The sequence below is a fragment of the Mastacembelus armatus genome, chromosome 5 (assembly GCF_900324485.2).
Source record: "Mastacembelus armatus chromosome 5, fMasArm1.2, whole genome shotgun sequence".
Classification (NCBI taxonomy): domain Eukaryota; kingdom Metazoa; phylum Chordata; class Actinopteri; order Synbranchiformes; family Mastacembelidae; genus Mastacembelus; species Mastacembelus armatus.
The window spans coordinates 25,876,777-25,904,359 of NC_046637.1; the positions used below are offsets into that span (position 1 = coordinate 25,876,777).

General features: G+C 39.4%; 3 protein-coding genes across 3 annotated transcripts; all 3 read right to left on the reverse strand.

The window, feature by feature from the left end:
* Positions 1 to 2,852: 2,852 nt before the first annotated feature.
* Positions 2,853 to 5,208, reverse strand: il10 (interleukin 10). Its single transcript, XM_026306669.2, has 5 exons — positions 4,873 to 5,208; positions 4,638 to 4,697; positions 4,319 to 4,483; positions 3,402 to 3,464; positions 2,853 to 3,292 (listed from the first exon to the last, which is right to left on the reverse strand). Exons 1-5 carry the CDS (start codon positions 5,191 to 5,193, stop codon positions 3,182 to 3,184), a joined length of 720 nt encoding a protein of 239 aa, XP_026162454.1. The 5' UTR covers positions 5,194 to 5,208; the 3' UTR covers positions 2,853 to 3,181.
* A 10,026-nt stretch (positions 5,209 to 15,234) lies between these two features.
* il19l (interleukin 19 like) lies at positions 15,235 to 19,881 on the reverse strand. Its single transcript, XM_026307203.2, has 7 exons — positions 19,822 to 19,881; positions 17,726 to 17,806; positions 17,262 to 17,438; positions 16,787 to 16,849; positions 16,458 to 16,610; positions 16,285 to 16,347; positions 15,235 to 15,936 (listed from the first exon to the last, which is right to left on the reverse strand). The coding sequence occupies exons 3-7, from the start codon at positions 17,412 to 17,414 to the stop codon at positions 15,844 to 15,846; spliced, it is 525 nt and encodes a 174-aa protein (XP_026162988.1). The 5' UTR covers positions 17,415 to 17,438; positions 17,726 to 17,806; positions 19,822 to 19,881; the 3' UTR covers positions 15,235 to 15,843.
* A 49-nt stretch (positions 19,882 to 19,930) lies between these two features.
* prelp (proline/arginine-rich end leucine-rich repeat protein) lies at positions 19,931 to 26,463 on the reverse strand. The gene is made up of 7 exons (XM_026307202.1): positions 26,329 to 26,463; positions 22,406 to 22,847; positions 22,135 to 22,320; positions 21,864 to 22,021; positions 21,530 to 21,726; positions 20,832 to 20,907; positions 19,931 to 20,674 (listed from the first exon to the last, which is right to left on the reverse strand). Exons 2-7 carry the CDS (start codon positions 22,835 to 22,837, stop codon positions 20,584 to 20,586), a joined length of 1,140 nt encoding a protein of 379 aa, XP_026162987.1. The 5' UTR covers positions 22,838 to 22,847; positions 26,329 to 26,463; the 3' UTR covers positions 19,931 to 20,583.
* Positions 26,464 to 27,583: the final 1,120 nt, after the last annotated feature.

Sequence of the window (27,583 nt, forward strand, 5' to 3'; positions counted from 1 at the left end):
TGTCAGGTTAAGTGAGAAAGGGGGTAAATGGGGCTTTAGGGGGATTCCCTTATGTGTGGAGGTCCTATCCCCTTACTCCGCCTACAGTGAACCTCAGGAGACCTGCCCACCGACCACGCTCTTCACAAAGAGAAGGCCTCTCCGGCCTTTGGCATCATATCATCTATGGCGACATGGTGTAAAACTCAGTACGTCATAGGTAAGTAGAAGTCAAAACAACTACAAGTATATGTGTATGGTTTCTGAAATATTCATATATTAACTCAGCAGTTAAATATTGCCACAGGTTTCCATCGTCAGAGTAAATCCAACCACTTGATTACTCACCAATATAAAACCAAGAGATAAAATTAATTTTCTAGGTTAGAAACTTGTCAGCGTGTTGCCCCCAGTTTATTTTTATTTTCTGCACCGTTTTGAAAAGTTTATAGGAAAATGAGGAGGATCACTTTTCAGCTGAGGTGAGACGCACCGCTCACACTTCTTTGAAGTGGCACGCTGTTGTGATTCTTGCACATGAGCACACACCCTCAGACAAGACAAAGTGATTGACCTGCCCCAGACAAGGTAGCAGTAGTGAAATGCCACACATAACCTCAGGAAGAAAGCAACAGCTCAGAGCGAACCTTAGCATGAGCCTCAGACATGATCAAATGGAAAGCCTTTTGTTGTCAGCTTTAAGACATGTACACAAGCAGTTGCTCATCTCACATGTGCTGGAAATCTGATTCTTCTTACTGTCAGGTAGTCTTGTTGGTACATGTGGTTGCTTTGATTATTTTTTCTCTACTTTCTTTCTCTTCCTTTTCCTTTGCTACTTACTTTAAAAACACATTTTTGCAGAAACCATGTTTTTCTTCTAAGAACAGCTCCAATATAGATATATTTTTGTGTACACACACAGACATATACATGTATATATTTCATATTCACATACTGTACATATGTAGTATTTGCCACAAAATTTAAACTCAGCTCTTTTACATTGTTGCAAATAATAGTGAGAATTAGAGGCTGGACACACTTGATTCAGGAAATCAGCAGTGGGTAGGGCAGGAATAGTTGGAAGACAAGGCCCTCAAGGAACATGTGATTCCACATATCAACTTCATGACATTGTTTCTCTTTTTCTAGGGCGTTTTTAATGTTTTAGACGACAGTATATCTTCATTATCATCAAAGTTCAACTTTGTCAAACGTTGCGTGTCCACAAATGATAGAATAAAGTAAAATGAGCAAACAAGATCAGGAGACCATGTCTTCAGTGTAAGTAAAAAGAAGTTCACCTTAGAGATGAACTATTGAACTACTTTCTTGTTCACGCTAGAATTACACAGTATCATCAATTACTCGTCATCTAGGCACTGTGTCACAATTACAGCGGGGTGAGGGAAGTTGTCACCTTGAATTTAAGTGTGTCCACTGAGAACAGCGAAAAACACCAGAAATTTCTGCTGTGGTCACACAGTCCAGCTCAGTTTAAGCACAACCTGATTCAACCTGTCTTTTTTGTGTAACCTACATTGTCAGGAGGGCAGGGGAAAGAGTTGAACCGTTTCATCCTTACATAATTTTGCTTCTTTTTTTATCAGTCCTGGGTCTCAACCTTCAAAATTCACTTTTTTGATATTTTTAGGAGAATAATGTTATTTCTAAGTTGTGTGAGGTTTGAAACCATATTGATAACAGTGTGTATATTTTATAAATCAAATTTAGGATATCAGGTAAAGGTACATGGTACATGACAGTATTAACTGTCAAGGGGAAAGTGGCATGACGGATCCATGTACTAGATATTAAAAGTAACTGTTTTGGCCTTTAATCGTGATCATTCAAAGCACTGATTCGACATTTTGAATCAAGATTCTATCATGTGGAAGCGTCTGCAACTCTCTTTCGTTCTCACCATGCCTCGAAACCATTGCACCCTGAACAGAAACAACCAGTCATTACATAACAGCCAGAGCCGATCCTAACCAGTTAGCAGACAGATGATTCAAAATGTAAACACTAGTCTTACGGGAGACTAACAAATCTACTGTTATTTAAGAAACCAACAGTGGTCAACAAGACTGATCCTTAAGGACACTGCTGTTGGCACTGGTCATAATAACATGGCCATGCTCTATCACACAGATGTTATGAATGATTTTCTTACATAAGGTACTGTCATTGCTGGAATGATACTATTCAGACCCTCCCACGTCGACTAAATAAGTGACTAATTAATTGTCAGAGTAGTTTCAGTGCAGAGACCTGAGTCAAGTCAAGAATCCGTCAAATCGGGAACATTAGACATTTACGTATGTACGCTGAAATATTATAACAAGCTGTTGACTGTGTATGTGCCATTTTTGTAACATATTTTCTTACTGCTCAGATTTGAATTTATTGTGGCACAGCTGATGAGTCGACAAAGATAGCTGCAGATACCCCTCTAAACAACATATGCACAAAACAGTATATACAGCTACAGAAATGAGTTTTTAAATGCACGGCTGTTCTATTCTGCTCTGTGTCGTAGTTCTGCCTAATGTGTTTCTGTGTGTGACTAAGTGAGACTGCACATGTGTGAATGCATATGCAAGTGTGCATATGCCATGAGGGTGAGGCTGGTTAATTACAGTTTTACGGTAAGTTAAGATACGGCAGGGCTGCTGCTGGTAAGTGATGTATATGGGTCACGTTTGAGGTTAGTGCATCAGCCTGTTGAGCTTACACTCCAGTGATTCCCCACATATAGACTGCAGTACTGCAGGATGTTACAAATTCAGTGTTCCACTATTTACCCATTCTTGGTTAAGAAAAAAATGTATCTGACAATTAAAAAATGGCACATCAAAACAACTATATCATTTTCTGCAGTAAATTCATTTATTCATCTTTAGCAGTACAAAAGTAGTAACAATAAATACAAAAATACATATTTTATATGATAGAAAATAAATATGACAGCTTTTTAACGGCCAGTTTTGGTTTTAACTTCATCAGAGCAGGACTCCTAAAACAGGTCCTCAACATAAATTGTCCGCAGGACAAAAACATACAGACAAGTCTCAAACAAAGACATCACTTCAGCAGGCTTATGAAAGAAAAATAAAACATTCATACCAAAAAACATCGATATGAAAGATGCACACGTCAAGGACAAAGTCACATTTTGATTAGAGTCAGCACAACTTTACATAGAAGCCCCTCTGTTTCCTCGACGTTTAGAGGCCAAGTATGTCTCAATGTAGTTGAAGAGCACATCCAGCTCACTTACGGCCTTATACAGACCCTTACTCTGCATCTGTGGACAAACACGTGGTTGGTTAATTAAAAGGACACAAGCTTGCACACATCCACACTGTACATTTTTACACACATTTTACCACTGAGCATGAAAACCTGCCACTCACCTGAGTGTACGTAGCGTTTAGGTTTTTGATGTCAAAATGGTTCTTGCAGGAGAAGTAGTTTCTCTGTAAGAGGAAAAAAGAGATGATGTTACCAAAGAGGTTAGAAGTTTGTTTTTTTTTTTGGACTCTCGTGCCTCTAATTCAACACCCCCCGACCCCTATCTGAGTCTCCTAATCCATAACAAAACTGCAGTTTCTGCAGCCTGGGAGGTCACGCTCAGGGCAAGAAAACTTCTAAAGCAGCTGCATGCCTTCCTTTGTCTCTTCCCCTTTCGAGATGATGCACACGTTAATGTAAGCAGCAGCTGCAGTATAGAAATCATTGATCAATGCATTACTAGGATGTATCTTGTGACCCACCACCAAACTCTTGTCTTTGCCATCACAGTAAAAACTTTGAGGAATGCTGCGACACATTCTCGATGTAACCCACACTGGGCTCTAGAGAACAATGCAGGGCAGGGGTCTAGGGGGACCGGGCATGCCTGACCCGGACTATTGTTTTAACAGTGACATCTAATCACGTGTGGGCTGTTCCTGAGACGCACGACAGCCTGACTGGTAATGGAAAAACAGAAACCGACCTGTACATGCACTTTGTGAGCAAGAACTGGCCCCACTGATCCAAACAACATCGTAAATCCACAAAATTTAATTACTTCAAATGTTAAACCATATTAGGAACCTCCAAAACACATATGTGACACTTTTAATGCTGCTGCTGCCTAATGTAAAGTTTGCGGACCTACTTCTGATCATCACACAAATATGCAGCAGCTTCGCTTGGACGAATTTCGCCGCGTATCGCGCCCTGAGCGCTGTAAAACTGTGCCGGAGCCATCGGCTGCGCTCCATCCGCTCCATGCGTATTGACATTTTTATTCTCCCGTGGGTGTAAACACGTGTCAGCTACTCACACATTTGATGACATCACATTTGACCTCGTCGAAAATGTGCTGTATAGCCTCCATGTGGGGCTTCAAGTTCTTGGTGTCCTCCGTCACTCCGGCCATGGCTGTCGGCAGCACAGTGCTCAGGTAAAAGTTCAGGATGCTGCTGATGGCGTGGCAGGCAAACGGGGTCTGATGAGGGAGGAAAACACCAGCCTGGTCATGTGATGTCGTTTAGCAATTTACTGCTGTGAACGGCGCTCGCTTGTCGGTAAGTTTAAGATATGGCATGGCATCCTATTATTTTTACGCATAAACTTCTTGGATTGTTTTTAGCGGAACTTACTTTGAGAGATTCTTCGATGCTCTGGTCTAGCAGCGCTGTCTCCAAGTCGTTGTTTGCTTCCTGCAATCAGAAAAAGCTTGAGCTCAGTGCGCTGAGAGACAGCAGCCACAGATGCAAACAAACAGAGGCGAGAAAGTGCAGCATCACCTGCAGACAAGAGGCGGAGGGGATGTCTCCAAATGATGCTGCACTGACTCTCAAGGTAACACAGAGCAAATACTCTTCTTTTACTCACGTAGAAGTCTCTGATCTTTGAATAGTTCGCTCTCAGCTTCCTCAGCCTGACAGGGAAGTTATCCACGAATCGGCAGCAATGGCTGTTGCACATCGGAGTGCACCAAGCAGTGCTAAAGAAGGACAGAAGAACCAGGACGGACAGGAGGAGAGACCGGGGAGTCATGCTGCTGGACGAGCTGCTGAAGTCTTGTGGCTGGAGAGAAGTGCAGGAGTGCAGATGCTGCTCGGTGTCAGAGTGGACGAAGATGAAGTTTTCTGACTTCTGAGAGGAGAAGCCTTGGGATGATCTTGCTGAAGAGCTCAGAAGAGATAAGAGCATATATTTGTGCTCATCTTGTGTCTCAATTTATAGCCAGAATTGGGACAGATCCTTGAGGGAGGAGACTGAGGGGAAGTGAAATGGTTAAACATGCTTCATACATGAGGGGATTTTCTTGTCAGAATCATGCCTCACATTTGGACTGCTCCTCCCTCGAACATCTTGACCTCTCAAGGAAAAAAAAAAAAAAAACCTGACACAGCAGGCATGGAAACATGTTCTGGTTTCATTACATAGAAACATGTTTTAGCAGTATTTTATAAATGATCCTAATGCTAATAATAATTATAATATTAATAAAGCATAATATTATTTCTCTCTATCAATGTCTATAGATATACCTGTCTATGTATCTATCTATCTCTCTCTCTCTCTATATATATATATATATAGAGAGAGAGAGAGAGAGAGAGATTTCTTTTATCAATTTTATACTTTTATTTATTTACTTTTATTTTTCAGTAATAATAAGGTGGGTTGTAGTGTCAGAATACCCTGAGTGCTATTAACATTTGAGCTTAACTTGCATTGAATGCAGTAAATCACACTTTACAGTTTGATGTCTAACAAAGGAAGCACTGCCACACATGGAAATGGTATTAAGTTGTGGTTTGACTTTGAAGCCGCTGCGGATTTCTGCTATGTCAGACATGCGTAATAAGTATTGACAAGGCTGAAGACACATGACAGATACACGTCTTTGCTGTTTATTGTGAGTAGGTGATAGGAATCATGGTATTCTCTCTACTGGTTCCATTATCACACTCAGAGAAAATAGCTGGTGAGGTTTGCGTATGAATGGGCAAGCAAATATTGGTAAAATAAGTAAACACTTAGAGAAGTGAACTGGGACTCTTAGTGGTCTTGGTGATGGCAGAGTAAGCAGTAAATTCCCCTCAGTAGTTTTTCTTTTTAATGGAATGTCCATTTATCACAGTGAATGCAGCAGGTTCTGTCCATATCATAGCCTACTTTGTCTTGGGCCACTTATATTGGGCAACACTGGTATTTTGAAAACCGTCGCAGGAAAATCATTCAAAATAATCATCTCTGCACTTCTAGACTTCACAGTCTGTACTAATGACCTGCCACAGTTCAAATAAAAGTTGCTGGATTCAACTTGTCTTACATTGAAGCTAACTCTGTCCCCTGTAGAAACTACACAAATAAAAACAATGGCATGACCTAGTGACTACCTCCTCAGCAATGCAGACAAATTTGAAAAAAAATAGTACCCCAATAATAGACGTTTTTTAATTTAAAAAATTATTTTCTTCTTAAAAAGACTTGAAGATGGCCATCTTACAATACGTAAATAAAAAACCAAAAATAAAACAAAATCAATAGCATCCCTTCAGCCGCTTAGCTCACAGGAAACAGTTTTAATGTGAAAAGCTGTGCCAAGGCTACAGTCGGCTCATGTCAGCAACCTGCCATAAAAGTCTATATTTACAAGGGCAGCATTGATACCTTGATACAGGTGTTAATACCCCATCAATTGGTTCTAACAACAGATTAGGACACATCCCACTGGTACACAGACAAAAGGAAACAGTTACAGGTGGGGCTGGGAGAAGGAAAAGGTCACAGAGAAGTCATCAAATTAGTTCCCATTGTGAAATCCAAGTAAGGCCGAACCAAATGAACTGCAGCAATACGCAGAAAATGAGGTTATTGTACTTGCACATGCAACTAACAGCAGCCAATGGATTGATATAAAGTGAACTTTATTCTGTCACATTTATTCTGAAATGTGAAACATGTTCACGTGTCCTGTTTATTTGGTGAGATGTATAAATTCACACGTAAATAAGTGAACATCCAGTTGTACATATGTACATTTATATATGTATATATGTGTACTGCAGTGTTTTTTGAGAAGATCAATCAACATATACAATGACATTTGATTTAAAAATAATTAATTTTAATTATTTATATATAAATAATAAAATGAATTTGTGAAATTTTAGGTGAGTCAGCAGTAGCCTGTTTATGGGAAAGCCCTCTTTGGTGTGTGTGTGTGTGTGTGTGTGTGTGTGTGTATATGTGTGTATATCCGTGTGTGTGAAAGAGAGAGAGAGAGACAGAGAGACCATGAGGCCCATTGTGGTTTAGTTAGGGATACTTTTTTGTCATGTGTCATTTATTCACACAATAACTCAGTTTGCATCTGTGTGTGTTTCATCTTTGCCCACTCAAAATAAAAACCAACATACCAGAAGTGACCAAGTCATTCGTGAATAAAGTCTCACTCTCTCAGTGAGGCTTTTAGACAGCTGTTCACAGAAATGGCATGTCATCAAACTATCAACATTTCGTCTTTCATTTGTTTGGCAGAAGTGACACTTAGCAATAGCTGTACAAATACTAGTAATCGTAATAGCATTGTTCACCCTGTCATATACATTTTTGTACATTTATTTCTTGGTTTCATCACAGCTAACCACTTAACAACTAAATTTTGCTGCTTTCCTCTAACTTTATTTCTCTCAGATTTTACCATTCATCAACACCAAAGTGAAACAAAGTGTAAACTGACAAAAAAGGTTCTGTTTCTGATCTAAGAGTGTGTGATATTATTGAAACTACTTTGATTAAAATATAGTCCATAATCTCAGTGTGAAAACATGTTGACTCTGTGGAGGCTTGATGTGAGTGAATTAATTTTCATTGTGCCCTTAAGGACTGAGTAGTGGCTGATGCCGATGCCAGGAACCAGTGCCCCTCTCCATGTCCTGTACACATTGCCTCTTCGAAACAAGGCCAACGCTGAATGAGACAAACCTTATCTTACATGTATGACTTTGCTGTCGATCAGTGAGTAAGACGTTGTCTGCTCTGGAGATGATCAGGTGCTAATGTGGCGAGGGTGTCTCTTTGTTCTCGCTCACTCTTGCCCCCTTACCTCCTAAACTCAGTTTCTGATGTTGTCACTAACCAGTGCTCAGAATCTGCAGTCAGCAATGCTCTAGCACATTATCTGAAACCTGACTGCTGATATCATATCCAGGCGGTTCAGCCTCTTCACACATGAATCACTGTGATTAAATTTAAACGATCAACTACACACTGACATCAATTTCCTGTGGATTCAGGTAGCCGTTGTCTTCTTGATCCTCGTGCTTTTCAGACCAGATAAGCTGCATGATGCCTTTGCATCTCTTTCAACTTATGTGTCACATTTTCTGTGTTTTTGTGTGCATATTCTGTGCCTGCATGTACTTGCAACTGTGACCTTTAGAGGAAATCTATCTGTCGTTACAAATATATTCACCACATTCCTCTTTCACTTTCATACCGTTGATCTGCTGAACGCCGCGTGTGTACGTGTGATTTTGTGTATCACTGAATCCTTCAGAGACGTGTTTCTGTTATTGTTTATGTTGAGTGGCTATTGTTACATAAACATGACTAATATTAATAAAGTGTGTTCATGTACTGGTGTTTGTGCCTAGTAAGGCTTCACAGATGCAAAGGAAACTATGAGTGAGAAATGTACATGAGGTGTTCTAAGATCAGTACAGCTGTCCTCTCCCAACCACCTACTCATACTGTACATACTTGCTAATGATGTTCTGGGATGTTGCATGACAGAAAATATCTAGGTGGGCGTATGCCCATTCCAAGGAATATGCAGTTAAGAAAAGGCAGCATTCTTGCAATTTCATCTGTGTTTCCTGTGAGGGACTTAACGTGACGCCTCTGAATCTCACATTCATTCTTTAGTCATTTAACCTTCATTTCAGTTCAACCACCGTGAATGTGAGCCATCATCCAACTGATTCATTCTTCACCTTGTGGATCTTAACAACTGTGTATCTGTGGAAGCTCTATTAACGTACCTCTGATGTAAATAAAATGGCATGCAAATGTGACCTTCAGTACCTACAACAGACTTCCTCAGAAACATAGTTGCTGCAGAGCTGACTAAACACTATTAGATGCCTATATTGATGTAATCTGAAACTGAAGTAGCCCTATCCTCCTGCTGAGCGAGCATCTTTCTGGGAGGAGACAGAAATTTTAAATTCCCTCTGTCCACAATGTTTGACCTCGGCATTATCAGTAATGTTCGATTAAATTAGCTTAAGGTTCTGGTCCAGTCAGGAATTGCAACGCTCCAACGTGATGTGTTAAAAAGTGTGATACTTCATTCTCCATACAGTTTTTATGTGTGTGCGTAAGCACCTGCGTGCGTATGGCCATTCGCATATGTGCCTGGGATGGTGTTAACCGCAGTTATGTAAGTACTGCTCATTGTGACAGCTCACATTTTCCCATGATGGTTAATCATTTTTATGCTGAAGTAGTAAAAGTAAAAAATAACACAGTTTCTTAATGTAATATGAATGATGAATCACAGTTTCACTGATTTGTTTAGATGTTAATTTGGTTCTTGGTATGCTAATGCTCAGATGTCAATTATATAGAGCCTGGTAGAAGAAATGAATAAAGAAGCTGTAGCTTCTCATGTTGTATCCACATGCTGCTGCTGCTGATTATGATGTTGGCTGTGTTACATTTGCTCACCTGCACTGGATCAAAACAGTTTTTAAATGATCACTACCAGAGGTTGACACTGCAGCACAGCAATCACTTGCCCTGCACTGGTTGTAAAGATGCGATGTCTGTGTCCATTATATGTTGGAAAACAACCAGTTTTAATCTCTCTGGCAAAGTCCCCAGGTGGCTGTTAAAGATGTCCCACACGGATCTCTGCAAAGTCCCTTGCTGTTTACTCTGTATGTGTCTAAACATTGCAATGTCCATTTTTGATGCTGATGATGTCTTGCTTTGGAAAACACCTGGACATCTTCAGTTATTTAAAGATGGCTTTAGACACCAAAAAGGCAAATATGTGAATTTGACATGAGCAAAGAAAGTTTTTAATTGCTGTCAAAATTACATGAAAACAAATTGAAAAACAAGAGTTAAGAGTTAAGTTAAAATGTGTAACCTGCATACTTTAAATATGTTGCTTCTCAAGCAAATGACACTTAATAGTTTTTTTTTACCACACAAACATCTTCTGCTAATTACAAATAAATTCAACAACTTCAACGCTACAGTAGATGCTGCTGTGTCTCTGTCCGGTCGGGAGTGTGATTTCCGGTTGAGTCCTTTCTGCCACTCCAGCACAGTGCCCACTTCATGCCTGTTTGTTCTGACTGGTTTATTGGTAGCTGCTCGGAGTGAGGGAGAGAGAAATGACAGAGGCAAATGTAAAAATTTGTTCTAAAATAACTATGACCAAACTGAAACTCTTTTTTTATCTAATGTGTTCCTGTGAGTAGGTTGTTACGTGTGTTTAGTTATGGAAGTTTGAGTTAATGCGTTTCTGTGGGGTATTAGTTAGACACCTTACAGTGTATTTTCCACTTACCGTGATAAATGATTCAACCATCAGCAATTTGGCATCTGCTCTTTTTTTTAGCAGTTTAATTACTAAATCATCCCCACAAAGAAGAACTACATACACACACACACACACACACACACACACACATATATATATATATAACCAATCTAAATAAGGCTTGGGTGTGTCCGGGGTGGATCCCAGTGTCATATGGGATCGGCTCTAATCCCCCCACCAACCTTATTACAGTAGGCAATACAAATGGAGAGCTCAAAGTTATTAAGGACCTCCAGGCAGCAGTTTTCTTTGAAAGATATATTAAAAACCTAACATGTAATCTGACCATTAGGAAAAAATTATGTGATATTTTTTGGTAAAACACAAACTATTTGATGAATAATATATGTATAATACAAAAGTATGAGCCCTAATACATGTAAGGGCACCGTGTTCAGGACACTCAGAGAAAGTACACAGATTTAGTGTTTTTGTTTGTCACATCTTTTTCTTTTAGACATTTTGGGTGAAATCTATAAAGCTGCTTGACAATTTCAAGGAAGTAAAACAAAATGCTCCTGGAGCTGACTCCTTAGCACCCTCTCCTGTCCACTGTGGGAATTTAAAACAAACAGATGTTTGTTACTATATGGTGCAGTGCAGGGGTGGACAATCCATGTTTCTCGAGAGCCACTGCCCTGCCTGTTTTCCATCTATCCCTGCACTATCCATTGCTGATTACCTGGATCAGGTGTGTTCAGCCAATCACCAGCTGGAACATACTATCTGAGATGATGGTGGAAGTTTCAAAAGTTTCAACATACAGAGAATCGAAATCTTGTTAACCTCAGACCCTTGGTGCATACAGACAAACACTAAATACTAAATAGTGCAGTGTAAAAATTACAATAAGGGAATGCAAATATAAACTTAGAAAAAAAAAAAGGCAATGGGCACATGGCAGCTGGGGGAAGTGGGGGAAGACAAAATGAATTGGTACCTTCCAGCTTCTGATTGGCTGAGCACACCTGGCCCAGATAATCAGCATTGATAAGGCAGGGATAGTTGGAAACCAAGCTGGGCTGTGGCCCTCAGTGCCCACCTCTGGTATAGTGAGTGGGTAAGTAAATCAAATATGTAGTAACACAGCAGCAGATGCAACAAACAGCCTACAGTGTCTGACCCTCCTGCTGGAGACACACAACTGCAGCATCCTCACATACTGTTTATGGAACTTTGAGCAGGCTATGACTTATAAGAGAAATAATGAAAGACTTAGACTGAATTTAAAAATGTCTCAGCCATCAAATCATCTTTTTTAACATCTCAACATACGTTAAACTCAGAGGCCCATCTGAAATTTGATCACATGGGCAGGTTTTGCAATGTTGGCACAGCGGGGCAGTGATTAGCACTGTCCCCTCACAGCAAGAAGGTTCTGCAGGTCAACAATTGTCAGGTTTGAATGAACTGGGTTGATGCTACATTACTATAATATAATATAACTCACATAGAAGTCTCTGATGTGTGAATAGTCGTCCATGAAGTCATCCATGAATCGGCAGCACTTTTTGTTGCACATGGGAGCAGAAGCGGTGCTGATTAATGACAGAAGAACCAGAGCAGAGAGGAGGACAGAGAGTGGATGGAGCGGAGTCATCCTGCTGCTGGACGAGCTGCTGAAGTCTTGTGGCTGGAGAGAAGAGTGGGCCGTGCAGGAGTGCAGATGCTGTTCGGTGTGGACGAAGATGAAGTTTTCTGACTTCTGAGAGGAGAAACCTTGGGATGATCTTGCTGAAGAGCTCAGAAGAGATAAGAGCATATATTTGTGCTCATCTTGTGTCTCAATTTATAGCCAGAATTGGGACAGATCCTTGAGGGAGGAGACAGAGTGAAATGGGAAGTGAAATGGTCATGCCTCACATTTGGACTGCTCCTCCCTCGAACATCTTGACCTCTCAAGGAAAAAAAAAAAAAAAACCTGACACAGCAGGCATGGAAACATGTTCTGGTTTCATTACATAGAAACATGTTTTAGCAGTATTTTATAAATGATCCTAATGCTAATAATAATTTGAATATTAATAAAGAATAATGTTATTTCTCTCTCTCTCTCTATCAATGTCTATAGATATATCTGTCTATGTATATATGTACAGTATCTCACAGAAGTGAGTCCACCCCTCACATTTTTGTAAATAATTTATTATATCTTTTCATGTGACAACACTGAAGAAATGACACTTTGCTACAATGTAAAGCTCTATGTCATCATGGAGGAGTGGAAGAGGATTCCAGTGGCCACCTGTGAAGCTCTGGTGAACTCCATGCCCAAGAGGGTTATGGCAGTGCTGGAAAATAATGGTGCTCACACAAAATATTGACTCTCTGGGCCCAATTTGGACATTTTCACTTAGGGGTGTACTCGCTTTTGTTGCCAGCGGTTTAGACATTAATGGTTGTGTGTTGAGTTATTTGGAGGGGACAGCAAATGTATACTGTTATACAAGCTGTACACTCACTACTTTACATTGTAGCAGAGAGAGAGAGAGAGAGAGAGATATTTCTTTTATCAATTTTATACTTTTATTTATTTACTTTTATTTTTCAGTAATAATAAGGTGGGTTGTAGTGTCAGAATACCCTGAGTGCTATTAACATTTGAGCTTAACTTGCATTGAATGCAGTAAATCACACTTTACAGTTTGATGTCTAACAAAGGAAGCACTGCCACACATGGAAATGGTATTAAGTTGTGGTTTGACTTTGAAGCTGCTGCGGATTTCTGCTATGTCAGACATGCGTAATAAGTATTGACAAGGCTGAAGACACATGACAGATACACGTCTTTGCTGTTTATTGTGAGTAGGTGATAGGAATCATGGTATTCTCTCTACTGGTTCCATTATCACACTCACATAGCTGGTGAGGTTTGCGTATGAATGGGCAAGCAAATATTGGTAAAATAAGTAAACACTTAGAGAAGTGAACTGGGACTCTTAGTGGTCTTGGTGATGGCAGAGTAAGCAGTAAATTCCCCTCAATAGTTTTTCTTTTTAATGGAATGTCCATTTATCACAGTGAATGCAGCAGGTTCTGTCCATATCATAGCCTACTTTGTCTTGGGCCACTTATATTGGGCAACACTGGTATTTTGAAAACCGTCGCAGGAAAATCATTCAAAATAATCATCTCTGCACTTCTAGACTTCACAGTCTGTACTAATGACCTGCCACAGTTCAAATAAAAGTTGCTGGATTCAACTTGTCTTACATTGAAGCTAACTCTGTCCCCTGTAGAAACTACACAAATAAAAACAATGGCATGACCTAGTGACTACCTCCTCAGCAATGCAGACAAATTTGAAAAAAAATAGTACCCCAATAATAGACGTTTTTTAATTTAAAAAATTATTTTCTTCTTAAAAGATGAAGATTGAAGATTGAAGATGGCCGTCTTACAATACGTAAATAAAAAACCAAAAATAAAACAAAATCAATAGCATCCCTTCAGCCGCTTAGCTCACAGGAAACAGTTTTAATGTGAAAAGCTGTGCCAAGGCTACAGTCGGCTCATGTCAGCAACCTGCCATAAAAGTCTATATTTACAAGGGCAGCATTGATACCTTGATACAGGTGTTAATACCCCATCAATTGTATATATATGTTACATATATATACATATATATGTATATATATGTTACATATATATATACATATATATGTAAATATATATGTATATATATGTTGTACATATATATACATATATATATGTACTGCAGTACATATACATATGCATATACATAAATAATGAATTTTTCTTTTTTATATATAAATAATAAAATGAATTTGTGAAATTTTAGGTGAGTCAGCAGTAGCCTGTTTATGGGAAAGCCCTCTTTGGTGTGTGTGTGTGTGTGTGTGTATATGTGTGTATATCCGTGTGTGTGAAAGAGAGAGAGAGAGAGAGAGAGTCCATGAGGCCCATTGTGGTTTAGTTAGGGATACTTTTTTGTCATGTGTCATTTATTCACACAATAACTCAGTTTGCATCTGTGTGTGTTTCATCTTTGCCCACTCAAAATAAAAACCAACATACCAGAAGTGACCAAGTCATTCGTGAATAAAGTCTCACTCTCTCAGTGAGGCTTTTAGACAGCTGTTCACAGAAATGGCATGTCATCAAACTATCAACATTTCGTCTTTCATTTGTTTGGCAGAAGTGACACTTAGCAATAGCTGTACAAATACTAGTAATCGTAATAGCATTGTTCACCCTGTCATATACATTTTTGTACATTTATTTCTTGGTTTCATCACAGCTAACCACTTAACAACTAAATTTTGCTGCTTTCCTCTAACTTTATTTCTCTCAGATTTTACCATTCATCAACACCAAAGTGAAACAAAGTGTAAACTGACAAAAAAGGTTCTGTTTCTGATCTAAGAGAACCACTTGCCCTTGCTGTATTATATTAGGGCTATGTTAAAAAGGAGAACAGAGACGTCTAAATAGTTAATAGCTAGTGGAACATCTGGCTAGAAGCTATCAATAAATGTTTGAAAAGAACAAATAAAAGTGGTCTAATGTATAAATGGAAAAGTCTTGGATGAACTAATGAATGGGCTTGTAATGGTTATGGTTTTAAATAACATCCTTGTTAAAAAGAATTGAAGTGGACATAAGGTTTGCATAAAATAGAATTTTTTTTATTTATATAAATGTTAACAGCTTTTAAATAAAAAAAATGCATTATCAAAATAAACTTTTAGAATTAACCCATTTGTTTGAACACATACAATACCATGCAATCATAATTTTAAAAATATAAATACATAAACTCATAAATATTTCATCAAACAATTCAGTCCACAAGTCAGTGGATAAAAAACACAAGTATTAGCTAGTAAAACAGAAATGGTACTGATCCATCCATCCATCCATTGCTGGGACACCCTGGACAGATTTCTAGTTTCATACTGGACTAATTTATAGAGACAAATATTCACACAATCATCTTTCTTGTGTTTGGACTGTGGGACACAGTAACCAAGGAAACCCAACAGAAACACAAGGATCACATGCAAACTCCATACAAAAAGGTCCAGGGTTGAATGGAGTTTGAACCAAGAACTGTCTTGTTTTGAGACTTAACTGCAGCTGCTCCATGTTGCCAGAAATGGCACTGATGAGACATTAATGCGACATATTCACTCTCCTTATAAGTAACAGTTACATGTTGGGACTTCCTTTAACTTAAGTCACTCTGACGTTGCTGAGTCTCAGTCTGATTATGGGTGTATTTTGTGGACGAGTCCCTCCAGCCACTGGAGCAGAGTGTCCAGTTCTCCCACAGCTTTCTGTGCTGCCTGGTTTACTTGTAGCTGCTCAGAGTGAAGGGAAGACAAAAGGAAAAACAAGAGAAAAGTTTGTTTAATGATGAGCAACAAGACATAGAAACAGTTTGTGTTTGCTGAGTTCAGTTGTTGTTGTTGTTGTTCTGTAGCAGACTTTGAATCTCTCTCTAGGTTTGATGGCTGTTTAAAATTGCCATTTCTTTGTCTTTGGAAATGTTTTCACGCGATATTTGATATAATTAGTTAAATCTAATCGCAATTGAATTTGATTTTAATTTAGAATAGCTCACAACTGCTGAAACTCAACACAATTTTTATGTTAAAATCTAATAATTTTAAGTGTTGACTGCTGAGGACTGTGTAGTGACTACATACCTTGATAAACTCAGCATGCAGGGAGTCGATCTTTCTCTGGGTTTCTTCTCCACAGTGGCAGTGCTGCACAGAGCAGAGCACAATTATCAACACAGTGTACAGCTGGCATCAAAATCACGTCTTATTATTGAACATCTTCAACATCTGGGTGGAACAGCGAACAACTAACTTACACATTTATGAATGTCTCTTCTGATGCTGACAAAAGCATTGGCCAGAGCGCTGGAGCAGCGTTGCTGCTGAGGCTCAGAAGAGGCGTAGTTGCTGAACACTCTCTCAACGTAGAAACGCAGCAGAAGACGCATGAAGCAGCATGTTTGCCCCTCCTGACAGAGACACACAGAGGTCAGATTAAAGCTGCTGTTTCACACTCATGTTGCATACCTATATAGGCTACTGCTAATATACTGGTCTATGGCTTGGAAATATGTAAAGTGAATCCAAAGGGATGATGGAAAGCACATAACTATCACCAATTTGCATAAGCAACATAAAAACTCACCTCAACATCCTTTATCAATGATTTGTCCAGAAGTTTTACTCCAATCTCACTGTCTCCTGTGATCTGAAAAAACAAAAGATTTAGAAGATTAAGAATGTTACAGATTAAATATAAGATCAACATATCTAAAAAATATTAAAGAGGAGAGAAAATCATTATCACATCTGAGGAGTGTGTGTGTTTAAAAACAAATAGTAAGAACAAATGGCAAAAACGTATTGTTTTGTTGTGTGTCTGGAGTAAATAAGCTGTTTTTCCCTGTTTTCCACTAACATAAATGTATCATAAACAGTGTGTGCTGTGAATCCACTACTTCCTAATATTTGCATGTGTATTTGTGTGTAGTAAAGAGATTGCCTGTGTCCACATGTTAAGCTGCTTGAGGCAACTGCTTTTGTCAGTTTCTGTGATTTATTTTGATTTAGTGCTTTTGAGGGTGTGTGTGTGTGTGTGTGAGTGTGTAATTTAAACTCACCGCATTTGATCGTATGTCGGAGTAATATTTGCGCAGCTCATGTATGTGAATATTGACAGAACAGGTGTCCAGATGCACAGTGCGGCTCTCCAGTCCACTCAGGCAGCAGAGCAGGAGGAGCAGGCAGAGAGAGCAGCCGAACAGCATCTTCATCACTGTGGTGATCTGGTGGCAGAGCTAACAGAAATATATTGCTGGTTAAAATCTATTCTGATAAAAACTTCTATTATATGTGTTACCCAAAGATTAGTTTGATAACAGATCATTCTCTTTAACATTTCTGGTCAGAAGCCAATAAATTGTCAATTAAAACAAAACATACACAACAATTTCTCATGCTTTGTTTAAATGTCCCAAAAACAAACACAAACACTTTATTCACATAAATACTAACGATAAATATGAACCAGTAAACATATGCCATCTTGCTTCATAAAGAAACAGGCACCTTGGTTTAGACTCACCTGTGTGTGTGTTAACCAGAGGAAGAGTCCTTGGAAGCTTGTGTCTCTGTGTCACCATGCTGTCTCCTCTTATACTGGAGACTGAGGAAAGGGAATTTACACAGTTTACATAGACACATACAGACACACGCACCTGCATGTGCACAAATTAGTTTACAGGAGCAGGAAATATGTTGTCATTAAAGGAACTGTCTGGTGATGTCACATAATTGGAAGAAATGAAAAGGAATAATTTCCTCTTCATTAATTTGTAGCATGGTTGTGGAAAACTACCTTTTGAAATTTTTATTTTGTTGAGTTATTCATTAGACTGTTGTCATTCCACTGCAGAATTAACATATTCTGCTGTTTTTCCCTTTAATAAATTTGACTATGTTGGACATATGTGCTTTTAAAGTGTGTTAGCTATTGTTTAAGAGTGGGAAATAGGTGTGTTTGGCATCAACAACAATGTGCTTGAAGGAGTACTGTCAGACATGCACGTTTGACGTCACTCCTCCCAGAAACACCTACTGGACCTGCTCACCTGGTTGTCTGGTCAAATTAGCTGCTGAAAATATACTTGCCGCTCAGAACATTTAGAGCAGGAAAGTCCAGTGGAAACAGGAATAACCCGTGCTCATACAATAATATGGAGCCAATCAATTACAATATAACTGCAGATGGGGAAGTGCAAAATTTTGGATTTCCCTCTAGGAAGTTGCAGAAGTGTGTCAGAAAGTGTAGTTAAAAATAGCTGACAACACCTTTCAGCTCTGGAATAATTAATGTTATTTTAACCACTAGAGGTCATGTAAGATGGAATTTCTAGTGCTGTGGCACTACGTCATTAGTTTGGGAATGTTTCTTTTACCATGCAGACACTGCAATTAAAGTAAAATTAAAAAGAAAAATATGAAAAAATACACATTTATGTAGTGGAAATATTTTTTTTTATATGTCTTATCATCTTCCAACTCCTTGAATTATTTTATTACTTAGAGGTCTGTGAAATAAATATCCTGTGACCATTGTTACTCTTTGCTACTACTCTTTGTACATCTTTGCTTTATTCATTTTTTTTTAAATCTCATCTCAGGGCAATGTAAAATAAGTAAATAAGTAAAATAAAAAGCCAGATAATAAAATCCTGAATTCTTTGTCAGCTTCTTTGTCAGTACAAAGAAGCTGGTGTCCTTAATATGTCAATAACAATGAGTTTATGTGTATTCTGCATATGCGTTTATTTATATTCTGCATGTTAATATTAAACCCTGTGATGGACTGGTGACCTGTCCAGGGTGGACCCCTGCCTTTCACCCAAAGAGAGCTGGGATAGGCTCCAGCAGATCCCTGTGACCCTAAATAGGAATATGTGGGTATAGATGATGGATGGATGGATCTTAATACTGAAGTTCTTGTTTAACTCATAGACATATATTGATGTGACTAGTGCAAATTTACAACAAAGTTTTTTTGAAAGATCCATGTAGCGTTGTGGCCTTTTATACAAAAAAAATGTTTACTTTAAAAGTTCCAAGTGATTTATTAGCAGAAATGGAAACTACTATTCATAAATATGTTGTCATTGTGAGTCATTGTGAGTCTCAGATCTGTGACTGCACGATAATGTCAGACCTCAGAAGCTAAGGAGGTCAGGGTCTGATTAGTAGTTAAATGGGGGACCATTTAACTAGGATGGACAAACAATGGCTGTAGACAAGGAACCATGTTTTGTTTTTAAGGTGGCAGCCACTGTGCCCTCCATCCTACCTCTCACACTATATGACACTAAATCTTTCTTATTTTACACAATGCACCTTTAATTGTTTCTAACTCAAAACCACTGTGTGAATCCTCAATGCCTAACACATATTGACTGTGTTAACCTCCTTATACACCTTTCATAGAAACAATTTGAAAAATATTATAGATTGTAATTTGTTAATATCCATTGTGCTGAGGAATAGCATAGTGTGAAAACAGCAACAGGAATGTGTGTCTCATCCACCTGTTATTACATCAAACAAAACATAGCTCCTTAAAAATGCCTGTGGTCAAAAACTACAGAGTGAACCTTTAAGAAAAATCTGACTGTAAAATTTAATTTTCCTCACCTCTGTATATCAAATTTCCCCCAAAATTACTGACATAAGTTGGTGTCCATTGATGCAGAGGTATCGATACAGCAGAAGAGGAAGTGGTAAGAGGATCTTAATGAATGAATAAAGTGATCAAAGAAAAGTTTTTCTTTTGTTATTATTTGTACAAAGCTTATTTATACAGAAGACTAAGAATAGAAAGAATAAAATGACATTTTTACATTGAATACCTTCAAAATCACAGTCACATTTAAGCACATTTGGGACAGTGTCAACATGGTAGTCATGTTTTAAATTGGTTCTTCTCACGTCCACTACAGGTTTGCTTGTTCCTTGCAACAAACATAACTACCCTCCATATCTGTAGCATGTCTGTCAATGTGTCTGTGTTTTCAGGCTTTAAACCATTGTAGTTTTTTCATTGTAATTTTATAAACAAAAAATGACTGATAGTCCAACAAAAACCTAAACCTAAGTGTCTAAGTGTCTTTGTAGAGCCACAGTTTACTGGTTTGAACCAATAAAAGCTTGAAGAAAAAGATTTACAGTTTTTCATGTATCTGGAGTCCATCCTTCAACAATGCATTTCCAGAAAAAGTCTGACTGGATATACTTTAAACTTCAATGTGCATGTTTTCCTTGAATTCACTTTAATGCAGTGTGTGTTTGTGTGTGCATATGTGTGTGCGTGTGTGTGTGTGTGTGTGTGTGTGTGTGTGTGTGTGTGTGTGTGTTTATGTGGGTGTGAGTGCCCCCAGGCCTTTAGGCATGTTTCTTCTAAAAGACAATAGAGCGGAGGTGTCTAAAGCACATGATGACATCCATTGGGATGGGGGGGTTCAGGTGATTTCCATCCAAACGCAGGTACCTGAAGTAACAGAACATGCCGTTAAAATGATTCCTGCCTTTGAAAAGCTCATTTGTTCCTGACATAATTTTTGAGTTCCTATTTAGTTCCTGTCAGTCATGCCATTGTACCAGTTTGTATTGTTGATGTTGTCAGGATGTTGCATAATGTGCCATACCTTAGCCTGGGCAACAGGCTGAAGTCACTTGGGTCGTCCTGCAAGCTGTACGGGCAGATCAAGGTGCCGTTGATGTCTGCCAGGAAAACACACAGTTGTAAATGCCAACCCTGGTTTAATCTGGGTAACATATTAATCACTTTTAAATCTTAGCCTGAAGCACTAATGCTGCACTTTTTTTCTTTCTGGCCATATGGGGGCAGTAGAACCAAGCTACAAAAATACACACAGTTGCCTATTTACACATTCAGCATATTGCTGAGCAACTTAGACATTTACTTTGGTTTGTGTTCCTAGCCTTCTCACAAAGAGGGTCTAAGTCTCCTTAGGTTTTAAACAATAGCTGAGAAAAATATTTGGGTGTTCAGCTGCTTAAATGCTCCACTAGTTGCCAGCATTGTCTGACTGCTGCTTGGTGTTACGCAGGTAGCATGTAGTGGGTTTGTTAGAGCTGTTTCACCATAAACATTTGCCTATTGCATCTGGAAACATGAGACTGAGAGCAGTGAGACCGAACCAAAACTGTGAGCTGAAAGATGCTAAAAGGCTCCGTAGGGCTCAGGTTTAAGAGCTGTCCATTTTTATTGAAATAATATTGATTGAAGCTGAGTGTTGTTGCCATGTCCTCTACATTACATACATACATATTGTGAGTATTCCTAAAGTGTCACAAACCCTGAGGATGGTGTTGGACTTACTCTTGATGTTGTTGTGGTTGAGGTGCAGGTGCTCCAGATGGCCATTGAACGTAGGAACAGAAGTGAGCTGGTTGTGGGACAGCTGCAGGTCTAGCAGGCTGGAAATGTTGAACACAGCCTTGGGAACTCCTTTATCACTGAGCTGGTTGTAGTTGAGCCTTACAAATGCCAGGTGAGTGAAGTCTTTAAAGTAGTCTCTGAACAAGAGAGCAACAGAAGGAACATTTCTCAGATTTAACATCCAGTACAGTAACGTGACAATTCATGCAGTGTGTGTGTGCATGTGTATGTGCATCAGCTACAGTATGTGACAACATGAGCTCTGTATACTTGCTTTGGGATGTCATCTATACGATTTCTGTCCAGGAAAAGCTGAATGAGGCCACTGGGTACACCTTCAGGCATCTTCTTCAGAGTGTTTTGTGCCAGATTGAGCTGCATGAGGCTCTTCAGGTCCTTGAACAGATTCTTTCCCAGGTCACTGTCACTCAGCTGAGAAGAGTACACATTGTACATTATGTTATCAGTTGCACCAGAAACTTGTACAGGTGGTTCTCCATGTAATTCGGATGCCCACAAAGATCCTTTTACACAGAAAGGCTTACTTGGTTGTGATAAAGGTCAAGCATAGTCAGGTTCCCCATCTTGTTGAAAGCACCAGCAGGGATCTTAGAAATCCGATTACTACTGAGGCGGAGCTGTTCTAGGCTTGCAGGGAGCCCTGAAGGGATCTCTTTTAGCTGATTATGGTGCGCATAGAGGTAAAGCAGTGCTGGAATCTTCTCAAATACCTACATGAATGATACAGTTCATCCAGAACTTTTAGATAGTTTTATGTTTTGAGATCATGAATATTTATCATGAAAACAGTCTGACCTGTTTGTCTATTCGATGAATGCGGTTGTTTGCCAAGTTGACCCAGCGGACAGCAGTGGCATTGATAAATGGCTCTGCTGTCACCTCAGAGATGTAGTTGTTTTGCAGGTACAAGTAGTACGTTCTGGGTGGGATGAGAGGGATCACACGGATGTTCCGGTTCTCACAGTTGAGTGAATTTGGATAGTCTGGGGAGCATAAACACTCTCGGGGACAGTCGGGAAAGATGGAGGGTGGACCTATGATAGGCGGGGGGAAGTCTGTGGGCTCCTGGGGCTCTGGCTCTGCTGGTAGAGCAGGCTGGGGGAGAGAAGGCTTCCTGGTGGTGGCTGGGCGCTTGGTGGGCCTCTTTGGCCGAGGTCTCTGGGCAAACACTGTCCCCAGCAGGAGGAACAGAGCCAATGCAGAGAAGAGTCCCGCGCCGGCCTTCATCGTCCTTCAACTGAACATTAAACAGAGGTAGGTGCCTTTCAGATTGTATACTGCATATTTAGTAAAGAGGGAAACATGCCCCCCCCCCCCCCCCCCCCCCCCACTGCACAATATGTCATTGCGGTTCTGGTGGTTAGCCAGTATGGTCGGCTAATTCTAAACACACATACATTAGAACAACTGCAGTGCATTGGTCCTGTTGCTGTTTCCTACTCTGTGCAAGCTCTTGTATAAAACCCACCTTCTTGATTGGCAGACATTTTGAGCTCAGTGCAGATCAATACAGTTGTCTGTGAATACATGGAAAACTTCTGTGTGGCTGTTTGTATTTTCCTCTTGATTGTTGTTATTCAGAGAAAGCCTTGGGGAAAATATTCCCAAACTGTTGGTTTTTGTTCCCACTATGTTTTCAAATAGAGCTTTCAGGAATGTACTGGCCAGAATAAGTAATGAGGCAAACATGAAAAAGTTTATTTTGGATCCTAATCATGAAAGTATTTAGCATTTGTTTTATTTTCTTACACGTCAACATGAAAATAATTGCAATATGTACACTACATCTGGTTAACCAAGGCTTTCATTTATAAAGTTTTTCTTAGTGTTTCAGAATCTCTTTAACTCTGCATGAAGAAGATGTGTGCAATGAATTGAGTATGATAAAGTAATATAGTACTACTATAGTACATGATGAAATGAAGTGTTGTGTAGGCGTGGCAAATACTGATATACTGATCCAGGAAATGACTTCTTATGAAGCAGAGGAAAGAAAAGGTTTAGTGATAAAGGCTCTATTGTCAGCACTGGTCCAGAGGGAGAGTCAGGGAGGGGAAGGCTGTAGGTCTTTATAATTAAAGCTCTTTGCCCCAGAAACTGGAACAAATCCCACTGAGATTCTGATGGATTCAATCTGTATCTTGACTGTACATTTTTTTTCATTATTTTTTTTAACTAGGAATATGTTTTCAGTGTGAGCTAGTATTGTGAAATTGTCTCTATGATAAGGTTTTCACATTGCATAATTTAGCACGATACCCAAGAGTTTGAACTTTCACCAGCGGAGCAGAGAGGAGATGATTGGACTTTTTAAAACATATACAACTTAGATCAGCTTCTTGTATATGTACAATGCAATGATGCCTATGGCCTCCACCTGAGAGACTGAAAGATAGACTGAGACATTGCAGATGTTTGACTTACAGTTATTCTTTTGGGCCATGCTGACTGGATCCCTTCATTCTAAAGTTTCTGATTACACAGAATGTCTATTTGTGTGCATTTCTTTTTTGTTGTGTATCTCACAAGCATGGTCCTACTGTAAATAATCATCACACAGCTGTCACAATACATAATGTTTCAGCACAAATAGGCTACATCACTAGTTTCCAATCACTTTCAGCTAGAAACGTCTCTGGCCAGTTTGATAAACATTACTAATGAATCACTGGGCAGGAATGAGGCTTAGGGCCAGAATCTGTCCTGCCTGGAAAAATAAATCTGAACTTTTCTCTGACGGTATTCCTGGCACTGCCCTTCCTTTTCCCTTTCACACATTCAGAGTCTCTGTGCTCGTTTCTCAGAAGCAGAACCAGCTCTCCTTGCTCCAGTGCTGCTGTCGCCATGTTTGGCAAACGACTGAAGACTGAAAGTCAAAGAAGGCAGATTCATTGGTTTGGTTATTATTGACATCATGCGTATCAGCATATCAGCATATCAGCTCTTACTGATGTGGGCCAGAAACTCTGAACTCTTATTAAGTACTTAAAAAAAATAAAATTTGCTTTTAACACAAAAAAAATATTTTAAAAGCAACAAAAAGCAGGTAAAAATAAACAGTATGCAACAGGTTTCAATCATGCACTGGAGTTAGCTCAATGTTCATGGAAATGTAGAATTAGTAAAGAATAAATCTGCACAATATTATGGCCACGTTCTGTTCTATGACAAACTGGAAAACTTTATCTCCTGATGAAGGTCATGTAAACTGATAGAAAACTCCTGAACACCTACTGACACCTACTAAATAAACGTTGTGGTGTTTCAATACCAAAGATCAAATTTGACTTTTTTGTATAAATCAGTTCTGATTATCTTATTGTTTGCCATAACTCTATTAACATACAATAGAAGCATATTTACTTTTTCATGCTTTTTGACAAAATGTTATTGGCACATTACAAATTCAGCAGCACCTATTTTTGCAGGTGAAAACTGTAGTATTACTTCTATTCATAGTTAAAGCTTTTTAAAGAGACAATCAGAGGTTTAATAGCTTCAGTCAACATCAGAACCGTGACTCCTGACTGTTGTTGATAATTCTCATTGTTGAATAGCAGTCAGTTGATTTGTTTTTGGGCTGAAGTGCTGGAAGATTGAATAAGAGTCATGTCATGCATAGCAGACTTCAGAACTCTGACTCAACATATCCGAAAATATGTGACTAACAAGATATTATACAAATATTTCTAAGTACTATTCAGCATGTGCATGCTGACTTGAATGATATAGTAAATTATATAATACATATTGCATGTTCTGAAAAGTTAATTTAAAAGTTCAGGTTAAAATCTGCACTAGAGAAACATAGCAAGAGTTGTAGCAGAACCATCCTTAACAGCAGATATTTGGCACTAGTGCAAAAACATTTCCTCATGTGGGTGTGGCTGTCCAGCAGTGGCTGTGCAAAGCTCTACATCTATGGTATGTCGATGTGCAAATGATGCACTGACAAAAAATAGTTATTAAATGAAAATATAGTGATTATAATCTAAACTAATTTAAGAGTACAGTCAACAAAGTCCGTTCTCCTGGCTGCTTGCCTGATGCCCTGACACTGCCAACTCTCCATATTTGCCCTGATCATTTGCCATCAACTTAGTTTAAGCAATGTTTTCTTTTCATTCTTCAGACACTGCAAAGATGGAAAAGTTCAACCCATTTGTGATACAGTGAATCAGCACAGCATACTTTTTGAAAAAATGTTAGAGATGCCAGCTTCACAGCAGAGTAAGGGAAATTAGTTTTCTACAAAACTTGAGCATCACTTTTATCAAGTTGCCTGAAAAACCTTAAGGATCCGTGTGATGAGGTGAGACAATAAAGATCATTTTGCACCAGCCAATGTGAGCCACAGGGTAGTTTTTATAACCAAGCTTCAATCTCCCCATAGCTTCATTTTCCCACAGGTAGCTCTCCTCACTGACTGATGGACAAAGCAGAAATCAAGGTGAGTGTGCAGGAGCGGAGAACAGCATCAGGATCGAAGTGTGTGGCAGCCGCCTGGAGGACAGAGTACCACTTCGTATGGCACAGCGTTTCTATAGAAACACACCAGCATGGCCAGCTGTGCCAGTGCCAGAATCCCCCCTTAGTCCACAAACACCCACATTGCTCTTTCTGCTTCTCTCTAGCTCACTGTTTCACACAAAATCATTCTCCCACCTGCACTGATATCTTATCGATCAAGTCTCAACAAAAGAATTGGTGTTTCTTACCTGCCTCCGGTACCTGCCCTCTTTTGTTAAGCCACAAGTCTTCTGTCTTTTCTTCTCTCTGCCTCTTTCACTCTTTTTCAACCCCTGCCTCTCTCTCTTCTGTTTCTCTTCGTCCCCAACCCTCCCCTCCCTCTTTCTCTCTCCTTTGGTGGACAGCCTATTGGGTTTGTTCCCTGGCTTTTTTCCCTCTGAAGGTCGCAGTGGTTCTTGCTCCCCCTCTGCCTTGTTCAGAGCCAGAGAGATTTAATCTTAATTCCTTCTGGAAGACTTTGGGCTCTTTCATGTGTCCAAACTGTGTCACAGTTTGTTATTTAGTTCTATTGCAGTAGATCATGAGAGCGTTTGTCTGAAAAGTTAAAAAAAAAAAAAGCATAAGGATGTTTGTATGTTTCTGTGTATGCACAACCATATGTTTCAATATCGTAAGTCTTTGAGAAACGTTCTGAACACTGTGACCTCTGTTAGGGAAAACCCAGCTGCATGTCTCTGTCTCCCACCCACTCCACCATTGTTTCAATGACAACACACAGATCCAGTCATGTGCTTTTCATTAGCAGCATCTCTCTATTGCATCCTCTCTTATACACAGGAGGGGCATCAGTTAAATGCAAGCTGTCTGATTACTGAGGTCCAGCTGAGGCATGGGGAGCTGGAAGGGTCTTTCAGGAAGTGAGACTGTGTGGCACTGCAATTAACAAGTGTAGTCTGTGTATGTGTGTGTGTGTGTGTGTGTGTGTGTGTGTGTGTGTACATGTGTGCTTGTGTGTCACTAGGGGTTAGGAGTTTGATGTGTTTGCTGCCCTGCATTCCTGCAGAGTGAGCTACAGCTGAAGAATAACGAGGCGGACATATGTAGGGAAAAGACTGCAACACACATGTACACATGTGGCTCTTTCTCCCACTTTCCCTCAGGTTTGTTTCTTTATGTGATTTCTCCCCAATGCACTCCAGTCTCCTATACACTCAGCCACCAGAGTTGGGATACTGAGTTCAGCTGGGCCAAACATCTGGATCAGGCTGGTCCCAAATACAAAAAGGAAGCATACTTTAACAGAGAGAGAGAGAAAAATGGGAATAAGTAACAAATAAATCACTTTTTAGGTGGCTGCTTAGAGAGAATGCTATATAATGACTCAGCTTCACTGATCAACTACAAGAACATTATTTCCCTGTAAACTGTTTTATTTTGTGCTGCCTGCAGGGATGACATCATTGGAAATAGTTAGTTCATTAACCGCAATGTTACACGATTTGT